General features: G+C 31.8%; 1 protein-coding gene across 1 annotated transcript in view; it reads left to right on the plus strand.

Moving 5' to 3' along the window:
• The window catches only part of St8sia4 (ST8 alpha-N-acetyl-neuraminide alpha-2,8-sialyltransferase 4), a 92,618-nt gene that overhangs the window by 42,383 nt on the left and 24,014 nt on the right, over positions 1-26,221 (plus strand). The window contains exon 4 of the mRNA XM_027927868.2: positions 2,421-2,714. Within this exon, the coding sequence (XP_027783669.2) occupies positions 2,421-2,714 (294 nt within the window). The remainder of the gene's footprint in view (positions 1-2,420; positions 2,715-26,221) is intronic.

A 26,221-nucleotide genomic window follows, 5' to 3' on the forward strand; every position in this document is an offset into this window, starting at 1 on the left:
AAATGTGTGTGTTTGTCTCCTAGATCGATCCTATTCACCAAAAATATTTGATAAACTTCCTTTTGTTTCCAAAGTGAAAAGCACCCGAGTTTAGCCCTCAGCTCTAATTGATGAACATTTTGTCACTTCTTAGAAGATGAATGCCCAGACAAACATGTGTCGGAAATATATGTAATCAATCTTGAAAGAGTAGGTGTTGACAAACATGGCGTAAGACATAGGATGTTTAAGCATGAGGTGAGGAAAAACAACTAAAAATATAATGTACTTAAGTAAGGTTCTTCTTAACAATATTCAACAGAATATAATTTTTATTCTCTTCAAGGGGGTTGCTCTAATTACTTTTATGTTATGGAGAAAGTAGAGTTTAGATACTGTTTTACTACAGTGAGCACCATCTGAAAGCAATTGCTAAGCATTGCTGTGTAGCAGAAAAATATGTATGCTGTCATCTCCCCTGGCAGAAACATGCTAACTGTAATGTTAACAAGTGTTCTTGACATTTTACATCAAAAAGGAGAAGTGACTGCAATAATGATATTCAGAATACACCTCCTTACACAGTATCCAAATTCATGTTATAATAAGTTTGATTAAAATTTTAGATTTTTTTAACTTTTGTGTGCAGCACATTTTTTTAGAACTTCAAAAATACAAAATCTTAATCTCCTATGAAATTCACAATAGAATGTTCACTTTGGTATCTGTTCATGGGTAACAATTATTTTTCGGGGCAGTCCTTTTTCTAATATCATTATCAGGATGGAAATGAACAATATCCAATCTCAAGTAGTGGTGAAAGCAAATACTCTGTCATACGATATAGTGGGTATAAAGATATATAAATTGAAAGATAATAATTAATCTATAATTTACAGATAATGTCTTGACATTAACATTTTTTCTCTTTTAATAGCTCACTGTAGAATTTTCTCAACAGTGTGAGATGAAAGAGATTTGTTCAATAGCTAAGTGTTATACAAGATCTGGGAAGAAATAAAATGTATTAATTAAGAGATATAAGAACAATATACAAGACAATGTTTTTAATAAAACACATGCTTAATTTTTAATTAAAACTTAGCTGTTGGAAAAATGTAATTAATGCAGTACAATATATGAGAAAGAGAAATGTGAGATGCTTTCATAATGAAATCAAATCTGTAAAAATACTGAAAAAGAAAATCTATTAATGTTTCTTTCCCTTGAAAGGTTGATAAAAGGAAAGGAGGTGGGGGAGAGAAGTTCTACTTATGTGTGTGTATGCATGTGGATGTGTGTGTGAGGAGTATGTTTATATTTTGTGATGATTTAGATTGAATAAATTCAAATGAATTTTTTCTTAGTAAATTCATGTTTGTTAAAAATCTAGTTTTTCATTCATCATTTGATTTTAGCCTGCTTTTTTAAGCAGATTAAACATAGTGAGTTTTTAAAAGGCTATAGTTTACATCAAATATCCCAAAATTAATATGATGGAATCAAGAAAGCATCACAAATGATGCTTTCCAAAGTTGTCTTATAATACAAGAATAGAACCTAGTTACATGAATAAAATCAGGTCAGGCATTTTTCAAGACCTTTTGGCTCAGAACCACAAGTTCTTTCTCTTTCTAACTTGAACATTTCCTAGGGATGAAGAAGTCCTAACAGGGAAAGAAGGTACCTTTAAGGTGTCCTCAAAAGAAACCTAATGGAGGATACTTGACCTTACATCAAAGGGTTTTTTGTTTGTTTGTTGTTGTTGTTGTTATTTTGTTTTTACTTCAAATCCCAGAAAGACTTAATAAATATTATGTCTACATTTTTCTTTCTTTTCTTCCCCACTTGACCCACAGATGACAAATATGTTTGTGCAAAATTCTGTAAAGAATTGTACTATTCCCTTTAACTCAGAGCATACAGAAGTTGAATTCATTCAGTTATATATATGAAATTGTTGAAAATATGTAAGCTTGCAAGCCGTACAAATTGAGATACCAAGTCCAATGTGTTTTACGTACTTACACAAACAGCATATGGATTATATTGCCTACTGCATGGCAACAGAGCCATAGTGAATTTATCATCATAAATTCACTTACTGTGAATTCTATCATATAGTTTAATGAAAATAACAGTAAAAATACTCTTAGACAACAGATTGAATAGAAGTGGCAATTTGAGTCTTATAATGGTAGTGTGCATGCTTATTGGTAGCAATATTTTTGAAAGTATGGTGACTCACTGAAAACATAATTTTACCAGGCAGATTATCTTTGGAATTTTTCCTTCACCTGTTGAAAAAAGAAGAGGAAAAGAAAAAAAAATAACAAAAAATAACATGCTTGTTCCTCATTCTTCTTTTCATGTATGTCATTTTATGAGTGAATGTTTCATATTTATTTGTCATTTGTCCATTATTTTTTTTTCCTCTTCAGGTGTAACCTAGCTCCTGTGGTGGAGTTTGCTGCAGATGTGGGAACTAAATCAGATTTTATTACCATGAATCCATCAGTTGTGCAAAGAGCATTTGGAGGCTTTCGGAATGAGAGTGACAGAGAAAAATTTGTGCATAGACTTTCCATGCTGAATGACAGTGTCCTTTGGATTCCTGCTTTCATGGTCAAAGGAGGAGAGAAGCATGTGGAATGGGTTAATGCATTAATCCTTAAGAATAAACTGAAAGTGCGAACTGCCTATCCATCATTGAGACTTATTCACGCTGTCAGAGGGTAAGTTACTGGAAAGGACTAGTCTGTCCTTGGCACAATGGAACACATAACTAAACATTTTTGCTAGACAGGAAGGAGACTCAGTAAAATCTCCAAATTAATATATGTTTCCATTACTTTATAATGGTTACTCTGTTCACAATCATGAATTTTTGTTTGTGTACTTACTATTTTAACTCATCCTTTTCTCATAAAAGCAAGCTGTTGAACCTGACACTTATTTATGTCTGCTCATGAACAAACTACAGATTTTTATATTTTTCTGAGCTAGAGTAATAAGAATTCATAGTAAAATTGATGAGTTTAGGATAACAAAGCTACAACAGAAGTGCTAAATGACTAGTGGGTAATATCATCGAAACATAAATGTTAAACATATTTAAGGAGCAATTAAGTCCCATCTGTAGCCAAGAGGCCTACTACTGAGAGAAAAGACTGACTGAAATAATATGGCTTAACACTTCACCCCAAAGTCACAGATGCCAACATCATGAATTAAGTCAACATTTCCTTTTTATTATCATAGGCTTTTTATTCTCAAGGAAAAAATATAAGAAATTATCTCTTTCTTAGAAGTGACAAGTGACCAGAAGGCCAAATTCAGTCATGAAACACATAAGCAGATAAGCAGTTATGTTTATTTACTGAATGTATGTATGCTGAGTTTCAGATACTGTCAGCACAAAAGTGAGGATCTCACTACTTAGATGCATAGGCTTCATGGTAGAAACAGAGGTGTATACAACTCTAGCAGTAAAGGAAAGGGGTGAATTGTCCCTCTAGTGGGCTTAGCATTTTGAACTGAACTTTAAAAACAGCATAGCATTGTTGGGCAAAAATAGGAGAAATTGAAAGTGAGAGACAGAACCAAACAGAAGGAAATGTCATTGCCTCATTAGGGGAAACTGACACAAGACAATGATTACGTGCACAGTAAAGGTATGGAAAAATGGAGTCCATTGTGGAGAATTGGAATATGAAGTTGGAAAACTAAGTGGGAATATGGTTGGGCAGGGAATTAGTTTTACCCTGTATAAACACAGTATCAATTTGAGAAGGTACACTTGTGACTGCAGATTCTTTTAAGAGAAGTAAAACACTAAAAGTGCAAAGGCCAACTAGCCTTTTTGATTAATTTACTCATAGGTTAATGGAGATGTAGTACAGAAGCACTGAGCATGACAGGTTCAGGGGATCCATTAAATACAATAGATAGAATTCCTAAAACAGACAGTGTTCCAAGCCCAGAGTTAAAAATAACTTCCTTTATGTACTGTAATAGATGGGAGGCTAAGGTGTTTTGTTTTATTTGTTTTGGTATTGAGGTCCTTTCCTGCAAGGATTTTCCCTTTCCTGATTAAACCTGCAGATAATGTTTTGTATTGTATTATACTTCACACAGTTAAAGTCCTTTCTTATAATTAGATCACAGTTATTCAGCATTCATATCTTTGTGTTTGAAAATTTCAACAAAATAAGATAGAATGTGTACATTTGGAGGACAAGTAACTGTCATTTTTTAAATTAAAATATTTTATATTTAAATTTTGACTCTAAATATGATATATTCTTATCAAAGAGCAACTTTACAAGTGCATGTATTAAGAACACTTTTTTGAGATGACAAAGTTAAGTATTATTTGGTTCTGAAAACAAACTTGGAGAAATTACTTTTCAATTTTAGAAACACACATTACAGAGATAGATGCATAAGTTTAAAAACAAATGCTATGAGTAAGTAAACCCCTAACCATGGAAAACAAAGTAAATACTTTGTTTAACAGTATGCTGAATTAATATTTTAGTTTGCTAGATCCTGTTTAATGTTTCACAATTCAAAAGTAAAAATTTTAAAAAGCAATTAAACATGAAATCAGAGACATGGTTGAAATAGTGCACTTTCAATAAGGTAAGATCCAGGTAGAATTAATAATGATGAACAGTGGATTTATATAGGCTTTTACAGATGTTTTGTTTTTCTTTGCTTGGCTTTGCTTTTTTTGAGAAAGAGTCTATGTTTCCCAAGCTCCCCTTGAACTCCTGTGCCTAAGCCAATGGAGTACCTGGTATACAGGCATATCCCACCACACCTGGCTTAGACATTTTGAACAGTAAAACTTGGGGATTCTTTGAGTAAGTTTCCAATACTCTTCTTTTATGCTTTGTGTTATCTTCTTTTCTTCCATAATCATTTACATATAAAGTACAGTGCTGATCCTTTAGTGTTGTATCCTAGATAAAAATAGTGTCAGACTCTGACTACTGGTGAAGTTAATGGCATGCTTTGTTTTGATTACTTTGTTTAGTTTTTTTGAACAGACTTCTTCTTCTTCTCCTCCTCCTCCTCCTCCTCCTCCTCCTCCTCCTCCTCCTCCTCCTCCTTCTTCTTCTTATTATTATTATTATCTTTAATGTGGTTTTGGGGATCAAACCCAGTGCCTCATGTGTGCTAGGCAAGCACTTTACCACTGAGCCACAACCCCACCTCTGACCAGTCTTATTCTGAATTCTCCAGAAAAAAGACATTTGTAGGTAAATGGATGGAGTTATAGAAGATAATGCTAAGTGAAGTTAGCCAATCCCCAAAAAACAAATGCCAAATATTTTCTTTGATATGAGGAGACTGATTCATAGTGGAATAAAGAGAGGGAATATGGGAGGAATAGATGAACTCTAGATAGGGCAGAGGTGTTGCAGGGGAAGGGAGAGGCATGGAGTCATAAATGATGATGGAATGTGATGCTTATTATTCAAATTACATGTATGAAGACACGAATTGGTGTGAATATACTTTGTATACAACCAGAGATATGAAAAATTGTGCTCTATGTGTGTAATAAGAATTATAATGCATTCCACTGTCATATATAAATTAAAAAAGAACTCATTCAACTACTTTCTTCCTCTTATATCTACATACCCTTCCTTAAAGTGAAGGAATAGAGTTCTGAAGGATAGTCTAATGTTTAAAAGTAGCTCCATAGTGGCCTATCCCTTTTCAAATGAGATAGAATTAAATACATATGTGTGTGTGAGAGGCTATTTTATTTATGAAATTATTGAAACTGATACATTTATGCATACAAGGTAGTATTTCAATGTAATATGTGTATGCTACAAAGCTATTAGAACTCTAAAAAATCATAGGACGTGTGAACACCAATGAAAAAGAAAATTTAGATTAAATGAAAGCAAGAGCGAACTCCCATTAGACTGTTTTTTTAAAGTATTTGTTTCATATCTCTTGATTTACACTCTGAAGCCTTGTGGTTAATACTGTTAAGAAAAAGTTTCATATCCTCTGTTGATTATTGGGAGTTTTTTTTTTTTTGATTCTCATGAAAGGTTAGAATACCAACTCACGCATTTCAGGGTGGGCATGATGACAGTGCTTGAATGTCAAGACCTTTCCAAGTACTGCAACTGCAAGTGGAAAGTTTAGGTGATAATGAACATCAAGATTCCCAAACACAACAAGGATCATTTAGGTTATTGTCACATGGTCCAGTTTCATTATTTCAACTTTTTCCTCTGAAAATTGTAAATGCTTACTAACTTTAAACACTCATTTTATTTTTTTTAAAGCTCTAAAAATGAAACCATAAAGTCTAATGGCATTATTGGATTAAGATTAAATGTATAATTCTTTGAAAGTCATATTAAGGGAAACAAGAGGAAAACTATATAGAAAATTTGTGATTTAAGAACAGTCTTGCAAAATAGTGAAAGTTTAATTTAATGGACACAAATAAAATATATATTCACGAGTTTAAGAGAATACATTAAATCCATGATGGATTGGAACCTTTTTGTAGAATCTTCTTTGAAAGCCCCCTGTGGTCTATGGTTTTTAAAGCATTTTGTGAAGAATGAATAATTACAAGATTTAAGAATACAGAGGGCACTTTGAAACTTCAGAATTACTCTTACATGCAACAAAAAAGAATATGTTGTACATTTATAATAAAATAATCAATGTACAACTCAAAATCTCCTTTAAAAAACTTTTAACCGGGGGGCTGCAGATGTAGCTCAGTAGTAAGCCTTGAGTTCAATTCCCAGCATCACAAACAAAACAAAACAAAACAACAAATTTTTAACATAGAAACAGTTTTATATGATGTTAAATTACTATTGAAAACATACTTCAAGTCAAAATTTATTTTAAAAAAAACATTTCATTATGAAAACTCATTATATTTTTGTAATTCCTATATTTTATTTATAATATCCAAATAGTTATGAGTTTTTAATGTGGAATTATTATTCTTTGTTTTCTAGTTTGCAACATCTTAAAACAAAACACAAAAGCAAGCATTACACAAAGTGGAGCCTCAATTGTACTACCAAACTATCAGAATTAATTTCTTAAGGATTTTTTAGCAGTTAGATGGATAGACTGATAAGAATATTTTAAATTTCTATATTTATAAAAGTAAACATGTAGTTATGCTAGTAGTTCCACAACTATATTCATATGTACTCTTCCTTACTTTGTTTATATAAATTCATTTGTTGTTTTCTCAACACTTAAAGATATAGCCCAATCTTCACAATGGAAAGTTTACCCCATTGCTTACTTTTCTGTATTTAACCAGCCAGTTTGATAAACTCTTATATTAAACCCTATTTTTTTTTGGTTGTTGCTGTTTAGTATAATGCTATTTTATTGTAATGAACATTTAACTGGAAAGAGAGCTTAAATATACAATTGTGGTTTTATTAAATTTATACAATAACAGTATTTTTTAAAATATAAAATTCATGTATACTCATTATAATAACTCTAAACAAAAATATATATACACACATATATGTATATCTGTATACATATATGTGTGTATATATATAATATACATATTATATATATATAATGTTATATGTTATAATTCCTTTTCAAATACAATTCCCTGAGCTAATGATAGTTAAGATTTGCACTATATTTTTCTATTCTTGTTGTCTGTGCTAATGTACACATATGCATTTACACATATGTATCTACAAATACATTTACAGAATTTTTTTTCATTTCACAAATAAAAAGACTTTAATAAATGTAGACGGATTTTTTTTTTGCCTATAATCAAATATTTAACTTTAAGAGATTAATTGGTTTGAACTTTGATCTCTTTGTCATAAGTTCTGTAAAAAATATGTTAGAACACTTACATTTGAATCTTTTTGCTCCTGGCAATTATTTTAGTTATTATTAATTATATAAATTAAAATGAAATATTTAACTCAGTTATTTCCTAAGCACGCATGTCCCCTACTAATATAATTGTCCTATTTTGTAACAACATTATATATATTAATTTGTTTTAATATAATAGGGGTTATGTTATCATGAACAGAGAAGCTGCTGCTGTGTATTAAACAGGATAAACACTTGGAATGAGAACTTCCACATGATCAGCATTTATTCCTATCTGCATGCAATCTCTTGTAATGTCATGACCATTATAATGATTTTAAAGATGTCCAATATTTTTGCAAACAAACATCTTCACCAGAATGACTTCCAGCAGGGCACAGTGATGCACGCTGGTAAGCCCAGCAGCTCCAGGAGGTTGAGGCAGGAGGATCACAAGTCCAAGTCCAATGCCAGCCTCCAGAAAAGTGAGGCACTGAGCAATTCACTGAGACCGTGTCTCTAAATAAAATACATTATTGGACTGGACATGTGGCTCTGTGGTAGAGTCCCTGAGTTCAATACCAGGTACCAAAAAAAAAAGAAAAAGAAAAAAGATTTACAACAAAAATAATAATTCACTGCATATTCAATTCAGTTCACAACTAGTTTTTAAATTTTTATTCTATAGAAATTTATTGAATACATTTTACTTATTCAAAATAAGTCTTATTTATTCAATACACACTTTATTCTGTGTGTGTATGTATGCGGCGCTGGGGATAGAACCCAAGGCTCACATATCTTTATCTTTTTGTGGAGAATATGTGTAACTCTTTCAAAAATCTTAAAATCTTATCAAGTTGAACTGAATGACTACAAAAATAATGTTCAAGTATATGAAATCAACTGTATAACTTTTTTATGTTTTCTTGGAATTAAGAATTTTCATTTGAAATACTTCTTAACCACATAATTACCTATAGCAGTGTTTTCTAATTTGGGGTTCATTTATACATTTTGAAGATTCTCAGAAAACTTAATTTTTATATAATTCTTTACAAATAATTCATATTTTTGCATACTACATATTCCACATACATGCACATATTTTGCACACTACATATTCCACATACATGCACATAATTAGAACATTTAATTTTTATGTCATTTTTTACAAATACATTATATTTTTGGATATTAAAGCATTAAACTCTTTGCAGTTTTATGATTAACACAAAAACACCATTTTTCAGAATTTCAGTTGAGTTCATCTTTCAATGTAAAACTCTGTTTTAAATTAAGATATTTTCCCCATGCCAAACTAACTTCATTGAATGCCATGGACTTGCAGAAGAATTTGAATCAGACTATTCTCCCAGTAGAGTCCCCAGTGAAAATATAAGCCAACATATATCATCAGTAGACTTCAGGGAATTGAGTGCATTACAGTCATTCAAATAGATTGTTTTGGAGTATTGAATCAACTCAAAGACACACATGGAAAAACAATTTTAAAAACAACTTTGAAAATGGAAATATTCACTCCAAGTGTTTTCTGAAAATGGCTTACTTGCTTTAAAATTAGTCTTATGCTAAAAACATTTCCGCATAGTTTCTATTTTGACCTATGAGCAACACAGCTGTAAAACTTCTTCATAAAGCATGTGTCCTAGTTAAATGTTTTTGACTATTGAGACACAACATAGTAGGTATTTTATGCCGAAGGGCATAAAATACTGTACCAGAAACACTGTTACTGTATTTCTTTCCCTAACAAGAGGACTCCTATAGGTACACTCTGGCCCTCTCCCATTCTAACCTACAGGGTCAAACTTGGTTACCCTCAGACACAGTAGTATTTCCTGCTAATCCCTCATTTGATTTCCATTGTAGAATGTGATCCTTTAAAGGACATTGTAGCTGAGAAGACATTCATACACATATGACTTTTACTTGAATTCCTGTACAACAGCTTGCAGGATGTCTTTGTCCAATACACCTTCCAATTGTTGGTTATCTCCACTGAGTTGAAAACTCTTTACAAAGCTACCAGAATTTCTTTGTAGGAATGATAAAGCCAAAGGGCACCACTGTGACACTGGCATATTGGTTTCTTCCTTCTCTACATATATCATTTTTATTCACTCCTCAATTTCAGTTTAAAAGTATTTTCCAATTGGGCACAATTTCTCACTCTTTGTACTTTCTCTTAGATTGACTTGGCTGTTCTTATATTCTTTTCACAAGTGATGCATGATTCTCTTAGAGCAGTGATGAAAATATGTCATTGTTGCTCATATTCTTCCCCATGGGTAAATTTCATGACAGCAAAGACTGATTTATTCCTATCTGCATAAACCTAATAAAAAGCATAAATTTTCTGAATATGCTATGTTGAAATCTGTGCAAAGGATGGAGATTAGAGTTGTTCAAAAGGAGAATGCTATGATAAAGTAAGACTATGATGTTTAGCTCAGAGTTAGTCTATTTGATCTATTAATTTTTAATTAATGTATGAATCAGTTTTTAAATAATATTAATTTAACATGGTGCTTTTTAGAGGAAAGTGATTACTTCAAACACACTAGCCAGGGAAAAAACTTGATTTTCACTACTTTTTTAAAAATTTCTAGGCTGAAATTTAGGAAGTAGGACAAAGGTTTATACTGCTATATTCAAGAGCTACAGGAAAAAATCATGAATTCTTACCATGAGTTATATTCACTATATGCTTTTGTTCTATGATCTTTCTGCTTTTAAGACTCACTTTTCTAATGAGTGGCAGAAAATACATAGTAAACCTCAGAAATCCCCTTATATCTCTGACCTTTCAGGAAAAAAGGGGAAGACTGATCAATAAGAACACTTTCTATTGAGTTAATCTGCATAAAATAGTTGTAAGTCCAGCTATTCAGAGACTTTTCACATATATTAAAATAATTAATTGTGAAGTTAAAGTAAATGGCAAATATATTTAATGCAATTTTAGACAGCAAGCATGAGTAGATACTTGAGTTTCTGAGAAAGGTTATTGAATCAGGAATCTTATAAATCTTTAAAAAGTTACAGTTTCTTGTCTCCTAGAAATAATTTAGATGTAGTTTAGCTTGACAGAAATAGTTTAGATTAGGTGTTTCCTTGTGATGGATCATAGTCAATCAGCCCCTGATGTGGTTGACAATATGGTCAGAGCCTCAGGCCACAGCTTCCAAATTATGGCTACTGATAGTTGTAATGCCAGCTCAATAGGCCAGTAATAAATAAAAGAATAAGGGAAAAGACTTGAGGCTAGAACACTAGAATTATCATGTAGGTAACAAGCTACTTATTGTTGCCTGTATCAAAGACCAGTATGCCAGCATATCATGTTTCTTGTTGGAAAGAGAATAGGTAGGAAATACCTCTGTTTCTCCTTTATCTCTCTCCCCTAAAACCTTACTCCAAACCATTAAAAAATCTGGGTAAAAGTACATTGTAGCAAAAATAAGTTTGAAGAATTTGGCTACAAAAATATTTTTAATTTTAATTTAGTCCCTTATGTTTTCACAATCCATGGATGAAATAAGTGAAGACAAGCATTCAGCGAGGCAAGAAAATAATAACAATGTGAAGCCTTGGTCAACACCAGGTTCATTGATAAGAAAAGAAAACATACTGCTGAGGTCTGATATGACACCCTGGTGAGAGTGCCTTAATCTACGTGTGTGCCCAACAGCCAGGATTATTCTGCATTCCATACAAATATACCAAATGACAATCTTTGTTTGTGTCTTAAAAGGCAACTGTGCACTCACTTCAACTTAGGGCATTTGTGATTTAAACTGGTTTTCTGGAGTTGATACTTAAATATATTATGTGATGATTCATATATATATATATATATATATATATATATATATATACACAAACACACACACATACATGTATGTATATGGAAAATATTGTTCAATGGAATCAGATTATATAAAATGTGAATTATTATACATTTTCTTCAGATCAGTGGTCATTGTTAAAATCCAGTGATTTTTCTTCCTATGATCTTATGTTGGGGTTGTCACTTGTGAGGTCAAAATAAAAATAAAATTCTAAGATATTTTTCTCAATGCTTAGGGAATGGTCCTTGCCATTACAATTTAGAAGCTGTGGCCTTATAGTTAATACTATTTGTGGATAAATTGGACATACAGTAGATTATTGTACATGTCATGAAGGATTCTTCAGAACTCAAAAGAATCACCACCTAAACTTCAAATATATGAGAGAGGTAACAAAACAACTTAAATATGCTTTAGGTATAAATAACTGATAGCTAATTCTTACTTAAAAGTAAACAAATTTGGATTAAAAGAAAGGAATCATAAAGTCCCTATTAATCAATTTTGAGCAGTTAGGAGCAAGAAGCGGAAAATATATGAAGCTTCATCATCTTTGCCTTCTGTTGCACATGTGATCCTGGGCTCTGGGCATCTTTAGGCAGCTGGTTTCCAGTTAGGCATCACAGTTAAGCTCAGTTTCAAAAAGTGATAGGAGAGGAAACATTGTTCTGTGTTGGGTGTACACTTGCTGCTTTTATGTTTGCGCATGGGTTTTCAACAAAAGAATTCATTACTCCAGCAATGGTATTGTTTACCTGTTTCCTGGATACCTTTAGTTGGTGAGAAAATCAGCCAAATGTCAACATCTTATGAATTCGATGCTGCTTCCACTTTGATCCTCCACACCATCATTCAGTAACCATGTGGCTACTACTACAATGCAGTATGTAGTAGAGAGATTGGGCTGGTAATTGCTACCTTCTTAGTACTTTTTTCTCCGATACTAAACTGGTTTTGTTTCAGTCAGTATACATTTTCATTGTGAGCATCAAATTGTTTTCATAATAAAAGAAAAGATTTTTTTTTTTACTTGTCCCATCAGTTAAAGCACACTCCTGAAGAAAATATAAATCTTCGATGTCATCCCAGAGATGATAAAATGAAGGAAGGGTACATTTCTCTTTCTGCAAAATAATAAATAAAATCATAAGGAGACAGTATACTAACTACGTATTCTTAGGACCATAGCTTGTATAGATTTCTGTTCATAACATTTCTTAACTGAGGTTCCTTGGTCTTTAAAACAATTTTAGTGAAAGTTGCCAGAATTAATTAATCTGTAGCAACAAGCAACTGAGTTTAGATTTAGAACTTCCTAGGTTTAGATAATGATATTTTGACCAATAACACATTCAAATGACATTTAATAGCTACAGAAATCATGCAAATACCTCTTATGTATTAACAAAATATAAAATACCAGGAATTGTGTGCTATGCTATTGATATTTTGATAATTTAGTCTATTAGGAACCTACTTTTCTTTTTCTCTTTCATCTTCTCTGGTGGATCTTAGTAAAACTAAGATTATCATTTGCAGCTAAAGAACTGAAATTGCATTTTTTTCACTGATAACCTTGTTGCTCAAAGTAGAATTCTAAAAGATTTAATCAAAATGGTTTTATAGCAACATATAAAATATTTACAATATGATACAATAATCTTACACCAAAATACCAGTTTCTCAACAGCACTTGGGAAAATACTATAGTCATTAGAAATGACTTACTTTTACCAGATTTCTTATTTTTGTTTTTGCTTCTTAGTCGTCAGAATTTTTTTTAGGGAAAAAATAGTTTGTGGAAGTCACCTATAGATGCTATAATCAAATAATCCAACCACAGATCTCTACTAATAACTGTCACTATCAGGAAGAATCAGAGCTGCTAATATTTTTAAGTTTGTTCAGCTGGCAAATATTTTCTTTTTCTTTATTTTTTTCTGAAACATATGCCTACAACAGAATTGTTGTCAGTATCAAAATTAGTAAACTGATTATTTTACAGGAAATAATTAGCTCAGAATATATTCATACAAATAGTTTAGTAGTGCACAAAATATGGTTTGCTTATCAGATTGGATAAAAAATGAAATGCAGATTTTTTCTTTAAACATTTTTATTGAAGCAACAAAATACTTGAAATCACATAATTCTACAACATTTGGAAAACATGAATAGACCCACTTCTGCTACAGCACATTCATTCCTTTGCTGAACATTTATAGAATGCTGTTCTATGCCAGGAGCTGGGCTCAGCCAGGAGCTGCCTAGAAGATAACAAAAACTTGTGCTTCCTCAAGTGACAGAATTCCCAGCCTGATATTCCAAAGGTTTCCATAAAGAAGCTGCAAGATAATTTGGGAATGGGTATCCCAAGGTATTTGGCAAGAACTTGGCATATCTTCAGTGAGATATTGCTGTTACCAATTAGAAATTCACAGAAGAGATTCTAGGAAGCATTAATGGTCAGCTAATAGTATACACCAAGAATGTACAGTGGTCCATCCCTGTGTTGGGTCATAACTGTATATTACATAACATTCTTCTTTAGAAAGAATGAAACATGATTCTAGTACCTTATGACCTGAATACAAAGGTATTATTGTCAAGGTCACATTGGGAAAAAAAAGATTCAGGATCCAAATATCCTGCATGCTGAAATTTATGATACAAAGGTTAGAAGAAAATAAGAGTAAATAGTTATATGATGACTGCAGTGACTAACCTTTTAAGAAATAATTCAAGATGACAAAAGTATGTTGTAAATAGATTTATGAATGTCTTTTCTCTCTCTACTATGAAGTACTGTACATTTGGCATTTCCCTTACTCTGGTTTTCTCATTTAAATTGGTGTACACAGGAAATAAGTTCTTGAGTTTCTTACTGTGACAGCCTGTGTGATAATGAGGAAGCGTACTGTGATCACAAAGATTAAGTGGGAGCCAGGGAAAGGGACCCTTTTGAAACAAAATCAGAGACCTTAATGTATGTATTTGGCCAAAGAACAAATGGAATAGAGCAAAAAAAAAAAAAATTAAAAGGATAAACTAAGAAGAAACAAAAAACAAAACAAAAAGAATGAACTATCTTTATTTGTTGTATTCTTTAAGATATCCATAACAAGAAAATTTTGATAATTATATATATAAAATAGTATTTTATATATATATATATAATCCTTGAGTAACCAGGAGACTGAAATGTTAGATGAGCAAGATGAGCAAACATAGGCTGAGGAAAGAAATAGGAAAGAGATTTTTTTCCAGATGAAACATAAGAAAGAGATTTTTCCCTATGAAAAACTAGTAAAATGATATTTTGTCAGTACTGAGAAACAGATGATGTTGACATCCAGCTTTCTCTCCAGTCGTTCACATATTTGAAAATGACTTTGCGTTATCCAAGCATTGCGACTCATGACTAAATGAACTGCTTGGGGGAATTCTGGATGCCTCTGAATGCTCTGGACCTTTCGATTGTTAATATGTATGGCTGACTGGGGACTTTCTAGCCAAGCTGTTGTTTGATGATATTAGAAAAAAATTAAATAGCTTCTTATTTATTCCATTATAGCAATACATTGAAAACTAGTTTCATAGTCTTTTACAACTTCCCCTATTTTCACCCTAAAGAAAAGTCTGGAATTGATCGTGTGTGTGTGTGTGTGTGTGTGTATGTGTTTGATTAAATAACTGTACTGTACTTCAGAGAGCAGTAAAGCACTACAATACTCCATAAAATAAGTAGAAAATGTTGAAAAATGTTGAAAAGTTGAAAGAAAACTTATGACTTCTTGAAGCAATCTAAGTCACTTAAGATGAGTCACTTGGAAAGCATGGGAGATTTTCATTTCAAGTATTAGGCAAGTGTACTCTGTCTCCCTGGTGAGAGCAAATATGATATGATATGATATAGAAGTTCAGGATGAGGAGTTAATATTTTAAAAATCATATATATATATATATATATATATATATATATATATATATGATTCTATATATATATATATGTATATATATATATGTATATATATATATGTATATATATGTATATATATGTGTATATATATGTATATATATATATATATAAAATAGTAAAATGATATAACTATCATAAAAATATAGGTATATATTATGCATAGCTAATAAATATATATTAAAATAATTCAGCGATTTCTTATGTAATCTATTAATTTTCTCATTTTACGTAGGGCACTTTTGAAGCCCAGACTCATTCAAGAATAAACACTCATTTAGTGGCACAACCAGAGTTGCTGATTCCAGGTTATCTTTCTAGCAATCCTTCTGTAGAACAGTGCAGCTTTATATTGGGATAACAATATCTGTGCCATTTTATCATTCCTTTTTATAAATGATTTTCAATATAATAGTATTGATTTATATACCATTTTACTCTTTCAAAGTAATATTCAGAAACTGAATGCATTTCAGTTTATAAGTTATCACAGATCTGAAGCTGTTTCTGGCTTGTGTTTCCTGGACAAATTTAAAAGAAAGATTATTTTTCACAGACTAGAAGAGGAAAAAAAAACCTTAAAAAATGCTTATCTAGCTATGGATTTATAGCCCAAACTGCAAGTCTAAGTTTTAAATAATTCTAAAATAGAATTCCAATTTTTTTTCAACTCTAAAAAAGATAGCACAAATTCTATAGCTGGGTTCAGAAGCATTTCATTTAATTTAAGTTCATTTATCTACTCAGGCTTTCAGCTGACATCTGCAGAGCAAAATCAAGATCTCTTCTGGAAAATTGATTGATGGTGCACCATATTATTTGTAAAACTCAAACCATCTACATTTGAAATATTTTATGTTAATTGAAATTTGAAACAAAATCAGAGACCTTAATGTATGTATTTTGCCAAAGAACAAATGGAATTCATTTTAAAACTAAATATTAAGTTGTACACATTCAAAGTTGGTAAAGGGTTATAGGAATAAAAGAAAAAAAAAACTTTAGTTTTTAGGGCATGCTTTGTCAACAGTTTTACTTTATTTTACTAGAAGGTTTAATGTGGGTCACATGGTATTAGCCAAAGAATTTTGTGGCATACTGACACTGTCTATTGATAATTTTGTTTTTCCTTGTTCATATTTATTATTCTTTTCAAAGCGGATATTGTCAAGGATATACTTGAAGAACTACCAGAGAATATATTTATATTCTAAGTGTCTACAATGTTGAGAGTTGGTTGTCTGGAATACAAGATGGTAGGGTAGGAGGGACTTCATTTTAAAAATTCAGATTGAATGAATTGCATTCTCATTAATAAATAAGGAAATACATGTGGTGTTGAACTTTTAATATTTAATATAGCATGTTCTTTTTAATCAGTTTACTAATGTATGGACCTAATTACAAAAGTATAAATTGAATACTACTTATGAACAAGACAGATTTTTATAATGCTATTATTCAGCGTCTATTTGATGTTACTACTTTGTGTAATATAACATTGGTCCTTATTTAAATTCCCTGATTTCTCTCATTTCTCTTGTAGGACACCCTACTGCCATTTCCGTTCCTATTTCTGATTATAGAATAGGAGTCGCAAACTAATGACTCACAGTTTATTTCAAGTCTACTGACCTACTTAGGAACACATAACTTTAAAAATTAAATTGGATGCCAACATTTAAAAATAGTGAAATTTCAAAAGAAATTCCAAATTGCAAGAATTTATTTTAAAATTGAAAATCTATCTAAAATAGATCTTTCTTTCCTTGTAATAATAGCTAACTGTGCTTTCTTTTGTGGCCTGGTTATTGCCATCCAGTCCTTTACAACCCAGGTACCCTTTTGTCTCTCCCACACTGACACCAGATCATTAACCCTTAGTTTCATTCTTCTTCCTTTGAGGAGTAGGAAAAGGTATAAACTTGTATGATAATTGATTCAGACACTCATAGAAGTAGATAAGACTTTGCATAACATCAATCAAGATTTCATATTAAAATAATCACATTAAGATATTATTGAGCCAGTTAAGTGACTTAGTAAGAATATATATTCAATAGCTTGGTCTCAAATGCACATATTTTGTCACCAGTTTAAGAAACCAAATGTTAAATAGTTGCAGAAAGTTAGGCAGCATCTTACCAATGAAAGTTTCTTTCAGGCAATGTGTGCTAGTGAATGTTTAACAATGAGCTGTCTGGGTAAACAAAAAAAAATCTGAATTCATATTTGCTGATTTTCATAGTGTATATACTCCCAACATATCCAGTTTCAAGTTAATGATAAAATATTAACTGGATTGCAAAATTTCAGTCAATTTGACAACCCTTGTGTATTAATCAGCTCCAGCTATAGTACACCCAAATATGTACATAGTTAAAGGAAATTTTTGTCTGTATTGAGTAAAGAAAAAATGAAGCCACTTACATTCAGCCTTATTAGATGAAATCCTTTCTATCACACAGAGAGCTCTATCAGAAATACTATCTCATTTATCAGAATATTTTCTTTTTATTGTATCTGTCATCATAGTTCAGATTGGCTAATGCAAATGCACTGACAACAGTGATATTTATAAAAGCAAATCAATAGCTTTTATTTAATTAGCCTCTTCTGGTTGATTATTCCGATTAAATATAAGCATGCATAATGGACATTTTATATAATAATACTTAAAGTGGAGTGTCTAAATGTTATTGACTAAAGAAGAACTTAAATTCTTCACTCTACTATTGAGCTAGGTCTGACTAAATACTTTTGAATAGCATTCAAATTTCATAGTATTTGTCAGAGATGGATATTTATTCTAAACCTGTTATTATTTACTGAAATATTCATCATTTTTCTAAAATGTAAAAAATTATGAGATAATTAGTAATATTTATGACAGAGCAATTCATTTACTCTATTTTCTCTATTATAAATGCTTGTGATAAATTTCACAGGATTTAAATTTTTCTGTTTATGACTTTGAGTCCCACAGTAAAATACACATTTACTTACATAATTGGAAAAATTAGATTTCTTAACCACTTTAAGTGAAATCCAAAAGGACATTAATAAAAGTAATCACAGCTTATCTGATAAAGTAAAATTACACTGTCATTTCCTTTAATCACAATTAAATATATAGCATGAGATATAATTTATGACAAAATTTTCACTTAAAAATAAGTCTTATCTGGGTGTAGTGACACACACCTATAATCCCAATGGCTCAGAAGGCTGAGGCAGGAGGATCGCAAATTCAAAGCCAGCCTCAGCAACTTAGCAAGTCCCTGTTTTAAAATGAAAAATATAAATAAAAAAATATGGCTCAGGTTAAGGGACTTGGGATCAAGCTCTGGTATAAAAATTATTAATAATAATGATAATAATAATATTTATTTAATTGTACACATTTGTGTGCATGCATATATATTACAGTTTATATACTTATAGAAATATCATATATAAACACATCAATTATTATGCCCTCAATTCATTTTCTAATATCAGAACCCTAAGATTTTATTGAACTAATTGTTAATAAAGGTTAAGATTCATTTATAAATAGAAACAAAAACACTGTGTGCAATGTAGCAGCTCAACTTTCACCTGTGATATTTTATTGTCCACTGTCAATTCAGAAAAAAAAAAATTAGATTAAGAATTGAAATAGTATTTCTTCCGTTTTCCATAATAAAAAGAATCTCACAAAGTGAATTGGAAATATTTGCAACAATAGTCAAGACCATATTCTGGTTTCACCAGTATTAATATTATAATAAAATAAAATAGTTTAATCAAAAATTGATTTTGTGGGGATGAACAGGCAAAGTAAATTAGTGGTTACGTAATCCAACAGCTTTTAAATTCATTCTTATGGTTGAATGTGGTTCCATTTGCAACCATTTCATCAAAAATATTTTACCTTTCTTGTATGAAGATTTTCCCAAAGTTCCAGAATTATTACAGATAGAGAATCTGCCCCTTTTGTTTCCATTAACTTCCCTGTATTGAAAGAAAGAATAAGGTAATAGAAAATGTGACAATTAATTTAGCAAAAGCAAGAAAAAGAGAATATCCTGAAAAATATTCCAATACTAGTATCAGGTTGCTGATGCTCACAGGACATATGAACTGTGAAGACTGGCAAAATGAAAAAAAAAAAAATGTGTGTGTGTGTGTGTGTGTGTGTGTGTGTCTGTGTGTATTGGGAGACTCATTTAAAGCAATTATTGTTCTTTACCCATAATATCAGTGAAAATGTTATTTTTATTTGTTTATTTATTTATTTTTTCAATGAGTTGGAGAAAGTTAGTACCTTGAGTTTGGAACAAACAGAACACGAACAAAGAAAAAATATAAAAGAAAAGTAAAATAGTCTGTATGCAAGTTTCTAGCATTATCCTTGAGAAGGAATTTGGCAATAGCTGCATGAGAGCAACATATAAATTGGCTTCTCATTTCATTATTTTTGCCCACAAATTTAAAGAAATTGCAATAGGGGAAATAAAATGTGAGGAATCAATCTATTCCCTCATCTTTCTTGTTTTCTTTTATAAACCAATTCAAAACTGCTTTCCTGAAGCATCTCTGACCGATTTAGATTTTATAAGTGGAAAGTAGAAATAAAAATCAGAATGGTTTTGTATTTCCCTTGTGTAATAAAGGGTGTGTGTGGGGGGAAGGGGCATGCACATGTGTGTGAGCGCCAATGAGAGAATTTCCCAGGCTTCCTTTAAAGCTCCTGTGAGTAAAGTCAGTCGTGATAATAAGTGACATGGGAATTTTCTAGCCGAAAATTGGAAAGTTAAGTCTCCAAAGTATTCCGTTTAAATGTCAGCACAAAATGGTAGCAATTTCCTTTGAGGGATCTTGTTATTTCCCAGGTATAAACATATTCTTCCAAATATAAGTAAAAATTGAATCTGAAAGTAATAAAGTAATTTTCCTAGTAATAGTTCAAGTTGAATATTTAAATTAATTTTTATTTCTAAAACTCATTTGTGCCCTTTGGAAAAAAACAATGATCACTTTGGATCAAGTAAAGATGTGCACATGGTGTTTAACATTTGCAGTAGAAAAGAGAAAGCTGCTCAATTATAGGTTACATTTATTAAGGAGTACTATATATTTAATGAGGCAAGCATATTAATGTTGTATCCATTAGATTTTAGGGGGATTTGTGCTTCTGTGTGTGTTTTTATCAGTAGGGTAAATCACCTAATGACTCATCTCAGACTACCACAAAAAGAAAACCATAAAACATAGACCCTCAATAATCTTAGTAATTTTATTTTTAAATTTAAATTTAATGTAATCCAATATAGCCAAAATAATATTATTGCAGAGCTCCAGCTCAACCTGGTGTTAGGGCACTGACACTGAAACCAGATTGCTTTTTAATCCACACTTCTGCAGTTTGCCCACTCTGTTACTTTGAGCTAGTTACTCGCTATCATGGATTTTCTGTCTCCTCATCTGTAGTTTCTGAGAGCTTTACTTCATAGGGTTGTTGAGAAGATCACTTGAGCTACTTGTAAAGTGCTTAGAACAGTGTCTGGCACATGACAAATGCTAAATAAGGCTCAGCTCCTATTAGTGCGTCATTGAAAAGCAGATTCAGTAAATTCTCCTTTGGGTAATTAGGAAAAGCTCATTTCTCTCTCAAGGTATTTTATCCTCTCCAGACACCACCTCCCTTTCTACTATTTTGTTTAAATTAATCACAGTTGTTTCTAATAAAGTATCTTGAAGTAAATTTAAAAAAGAGTTTGGGTTAGGACAATAAATAAGAAAAGCGATGATTACATCTGCCATACCTTGATTTCAGAAATCCGTCTAATTCAGGTGGATAATTTTCTTTTCTTCTCCACTTCTATCTCTCTCTCAATTTGGATTGAAGTCAATTGATATTTATCTTTTCACTCAGGTGGATATTAATAATAGATGAACATGTCCAATGTGTTTCCCAAAGGAATACATATATTTCAAACCTGGCAGATGCAATGACCCTACATTATTTGATGTTAAAATCTCTATTGTCTTTAACCATGTAATTTATGAAATACTAATTGACAACCACAGCATCCATAAGGGCCTTTTCTTTTTATAATTTTAAAATTCATATTAATCTTTTCATATGAGTGGCAATTACAACTTCTGAGTACCAAGTAATCTGCCATGAGAGAATATGAATTTGTAGAAAAGTTTATTTCAACTACCAGTAATCACAATACTACATAAATTTTCCAATGTTTATGTTTTATAGCCTTTGGACATTTTAAGATTTCAAGTAGCCACATTGATTTTTAGCTGGAAAGGAGGATTTTAGAAATATTTTCTACACATTTATCTATATTTATATGATTATGTTATAGTTTGCTTATGTTTGAGAAAATGGCAATGTCTTACAAAATAAATAGAGGGCAAAGCTTGGCTGTCAGAATATGTCACATTTCCATGAATAATTCTTTCTTCCCCATATGGTAATGAAATATTCCTTTGTATAGTTAATGAAATGCTATTTGATAATAGATCTGAACCTAGGAGTATCTTTAGAATTTGTGATTGACAACTTTGTGTACAATAGAAAAAGAGTCTTGGTTTCATTCTTGGGATATAAAAACACTACATCTGAAAAGCAAGAATATAAGTTGAAAGACTTCTTCACCCTAGTTCTTTCTCTTTTTCCCCCATTCCATTCTTGTCTTGAAGCTTTGAGAAAAAATAATCTACAAAGAATGTGTTAATTTGATCAAGGATTACAATTTAAGTTCGAGAGGAAATAACTAAAAGAAAAATACTAAAGCATCTGGAAACTCAAATCCACCTAAATCCCATGATAATATTTCCTTTAAATGCCACTTTAGATACCAAATTACAATCATTGTCACAAATAAAATTATTTCTTTTTTATTTGACATAGATAATCATAAAATCACTTCATTTAATATTGAAATGAAGTTTTATACAATGCTAATTCCTAAGCACTCTCTTCATTTTCCATGCCCAACAAAATAAAGTTTGATCCTTTTGTTGTCACTGAAGGATTACATGTTTTATTTTCATTTACCTTTCCAATCTTTCTAATTCTAGTAAAAATAAATCTCAAAAGTCAAGTGCAGACACATACCTACAGTTCCCACTACCAAGGAGGCCAGGGCAGGAGGATAGTGTTAGCCCAAGAGTTTGAGGCTAACATGGCCAATAGAGAGAGACCCTATCTCAGGGGGAAAAAAAAAAAGAAAGAATGAAAGAAATGAAGGAAGGAAGGAAGGGAGAGAGGGATGGAGGGAGGGAGGGAATGAAAAAGAAAATAAAGAAAGATAGGAAGGAAGAGGAAAAGAAAGAAAGGAAGAAATGAAAGAAATAGTGAAAGAAAGAAAAAAGAGGAAACAAAGGGAAAAGGAGTCCCGAATATTAATACACTATATATTGTATATTTGATTTGTATTTTTTAGTAAGTAACAACATTTGGCTTTTGTTTCAAGAACTTGATTAAGATGATTTCCCAGTCTTTTCAGTATTTTAAATTTTTTCATCTACTCACTTAGCATACATTAATTGAACATATGCCATGTTCCAGGGACTTTGCTAGATCTGGGTTACACAAATCTGCATTAAGTAGCTATGACCTCACTTGATGATTTTATCAGCACCAGGAAATGACAGTGAAGTATGATAAGTGCAAGATGGGGGAGAAATGGATGCTCTCTAGAGGGACCCTTCTAGCAGAACTGAGGTGGGAACTGATTAAAAGAAAAAGACCTGATGAAACAACTGATGTTTTAATTTATGCCAGGAATAGGAAGTGTTTCAGGCAGAGCAAATGAAAAGTGTGAAACCAGATGCTTTTGTGTAACCATTTCATTGTGTAATATCAGCTAACACTCTTATACCATTATGTGCCAGTCATTATTAGAGTGATTTTCACAGTATGTAAACAACTTTGCAACCTAGTTGTGGTATTAATCTCATTTTCCACATGAAGAAACTGAGAAATGGATTAGTTAAGTAACTTGCTCATGTACACAGCTAGTGAAAGGCAAAGCCAAGATCCAAGCCAAGCAGCTTGGTTCTATCGTCTGAAGTCTTTCTCTCAATTCCATGCCACTTTTAACAGTGGGAATTCACTGCAGTAAAAAAGTCTATTTATTATAGGAGGTATTCACTTTGCAGTCCAATAAAGTTGGTAAACTTATAATAGACACCAATGGACAAATGCCAAAATAACACAACTCACCAAAAAGCTTGTGTGTCATTTATCATAAATCATAAATCAGCAATGAGATGGAATTCACTTCAATTCTTCACAGAGAGTCATTGTCTTCTTCCTCTACAAGGTTCTTTGCTAGTAATTAGGTATATGAAGATAATTTAGTTTTATCTCTGCCTACAATGAGGTGACAATTTTTCCTGCAAGTGATGTGTAAATGAATAAGAATATATAATACCTAAGGCAAATACAACTGAGAACACACCTGTGTGCTATGTGGGCATAGAGTTGGTATTATTCACTTTAGAATTCATTTTACAGTTTCTAAAACCTGCCTAAACATGTAATGAATAACTGAACATAAGGATGCAATATAAAGCAGAGAATCACTTCAATCAGGGTAAATCATGAAATATTTCATTAAAAGGGGCATTTGGGCCCCTGAATTGTAGATTGGATTTCTATCATGGAAGGTGGTGTAGGGGCAGAGCAAAATGAAATAAGATACAGAAGGGAGGAAGAAAAAAAGCACTAGAGCAGAGAAGTCAGAGGCCTAAATGAGTACAAATGAGTACAGTGGGAGGATTTGCTGAAGAGCCTTATTGACACTCAGTTCTCAAAAGCCTTGAATGCTGTAGGAAGTAACTCAGTTCTTTTGAAAATGGAGACTCAGTAGACATTTTTTTTTTTTGAGCAAGAAATAATAGGATCAGAGCTGTACTTTTACAAAACTCATGTTTTATTGATTAAATGGAGCCCATGAAGATATTTTAGAGGCCAGTCTGCTAAACTTTATGCAAATCAATGATAATCTAAAGCAAACCAATAAAAGTAAGAAAAAGGAAGCCAACCAGGGGTGTATTACGTTTTTAGAATTCTGTAACACATTTTAGGGTACCAACCTGCATTAGCTGAAAGAGGGAAAGTCACACCTTGAAAATAAGAACAATTCCCTTCATTTCACTGAAGGGGATAGGAAATCTTTCTTCCTATTATTGCACTTTCTGTGGTCCAAAGCATGTTTGACAATGAAACATCTGTGATACTGAAATATCTTCAATAATGAAACATCTGTGATACAAAAATATCTTCAATATTTTGTAAGTATTGGGAAGGCTTCCCTCAGGCATATGTCCCAGATATGCAGTTTCATATTTTAGTTATAATTGAAAAAACTGTGATGCACCATAAGAGCCCCAAAAGAAAAACTAGACCATGTGGAATTAACTAAATAAAAAGATAAAACCTAAAGTTTGAACTGATTTGTATTAAAGTTCCTGTTCTAAATATAAAAGAACATAACACATTCACCCTACCTAAATATTAATTCTATCATAGCATTTGACATCTATTTAAACAAAGAGTAAAAGGTGTTTAAACTAGCTTAGGTTTACAATTGATTAATAAGTATTGATAAGTATTTTCCAGAATCAATGTTTTAAATAATATTATGGTTCTTGACTCTGGGAACGTACTCAAATATTTTTCACTTTGGCATAGTGATTCCTATCATGTCCTGATTTTTAAAACACCTATTTGTCCCTTCCCACCCCCCTCCCCAAATTGTTCAAAAGTTAGATCAGTAGTCAAATGGGGAAAATTATTAAATGAAGTTTTTGTTTTGAAACCTGTTCAGAGATGATCAGGTGTGACTTCTCTGGGTACTCTGGAGCTGAGAACAGGATGCCAGCTACAGTGGAGTGCTGACAAGTGCAGTTGGGGGCACTGAGGGAGAAAGGGCTGTGAAGTGGGCAGAGGTGGGAAGATGGGTTGGAAAAGAGGTGTTTGTCTGCCTGGGCAGAAGTACCTTGCCAATAACAGTTCCAGTTATTGGCCATGTATTTTGTCATTGAGTTAACATAAAAGTAGGTTTGATAAGTCTCTTTTTAAGATGAGAATTGAGGTTTGCAGGGGTTTGTTAGAGATAGGAAGTATATAGAATGAAAAGTGTTTTATTTCTTAAGATGCATTCCTGGTATTACTATAGTTATTTTTTGGAGCTTTTCTTGATCTGGGACATCAAGGCAGTCCATACAGTATCTTTTTAGCTTATGATCAGCTCGCTGAATCCTCAGTTCCAGGGTGGAGTTTGTCGTAACTATGTCTCTCAGAACTGTGTCTGTCCAGGTCTTTGCTTATTCACCAGCAGACCTGAAAAATTCCAAACTCTCAAAACTATAGTGGTTGCTGCAGGACTGAAGCAATAAATGAAAAAAGAAATCATTCTAAAATTAATTTATATACTTAAATACAATACTATAATGTAACTAATGATTCACTGGTAGACCAGCAATTTCAATTTCAATCAGTACTGAT

Source organism: Marmota flaviventris, chromosome 5 (genome assembly GCF_047511675.1).
Source record: "Marmota flaviventris isolate mMarFla1 chromosome 5, mMarFla1.hap1, whole genome shotgun sequence".
NCBI lineage: Eukaryota > Metazoa > Chordata > Mammalia > Rodentia > Sciuridae > Marmota > Marmota flaviventris.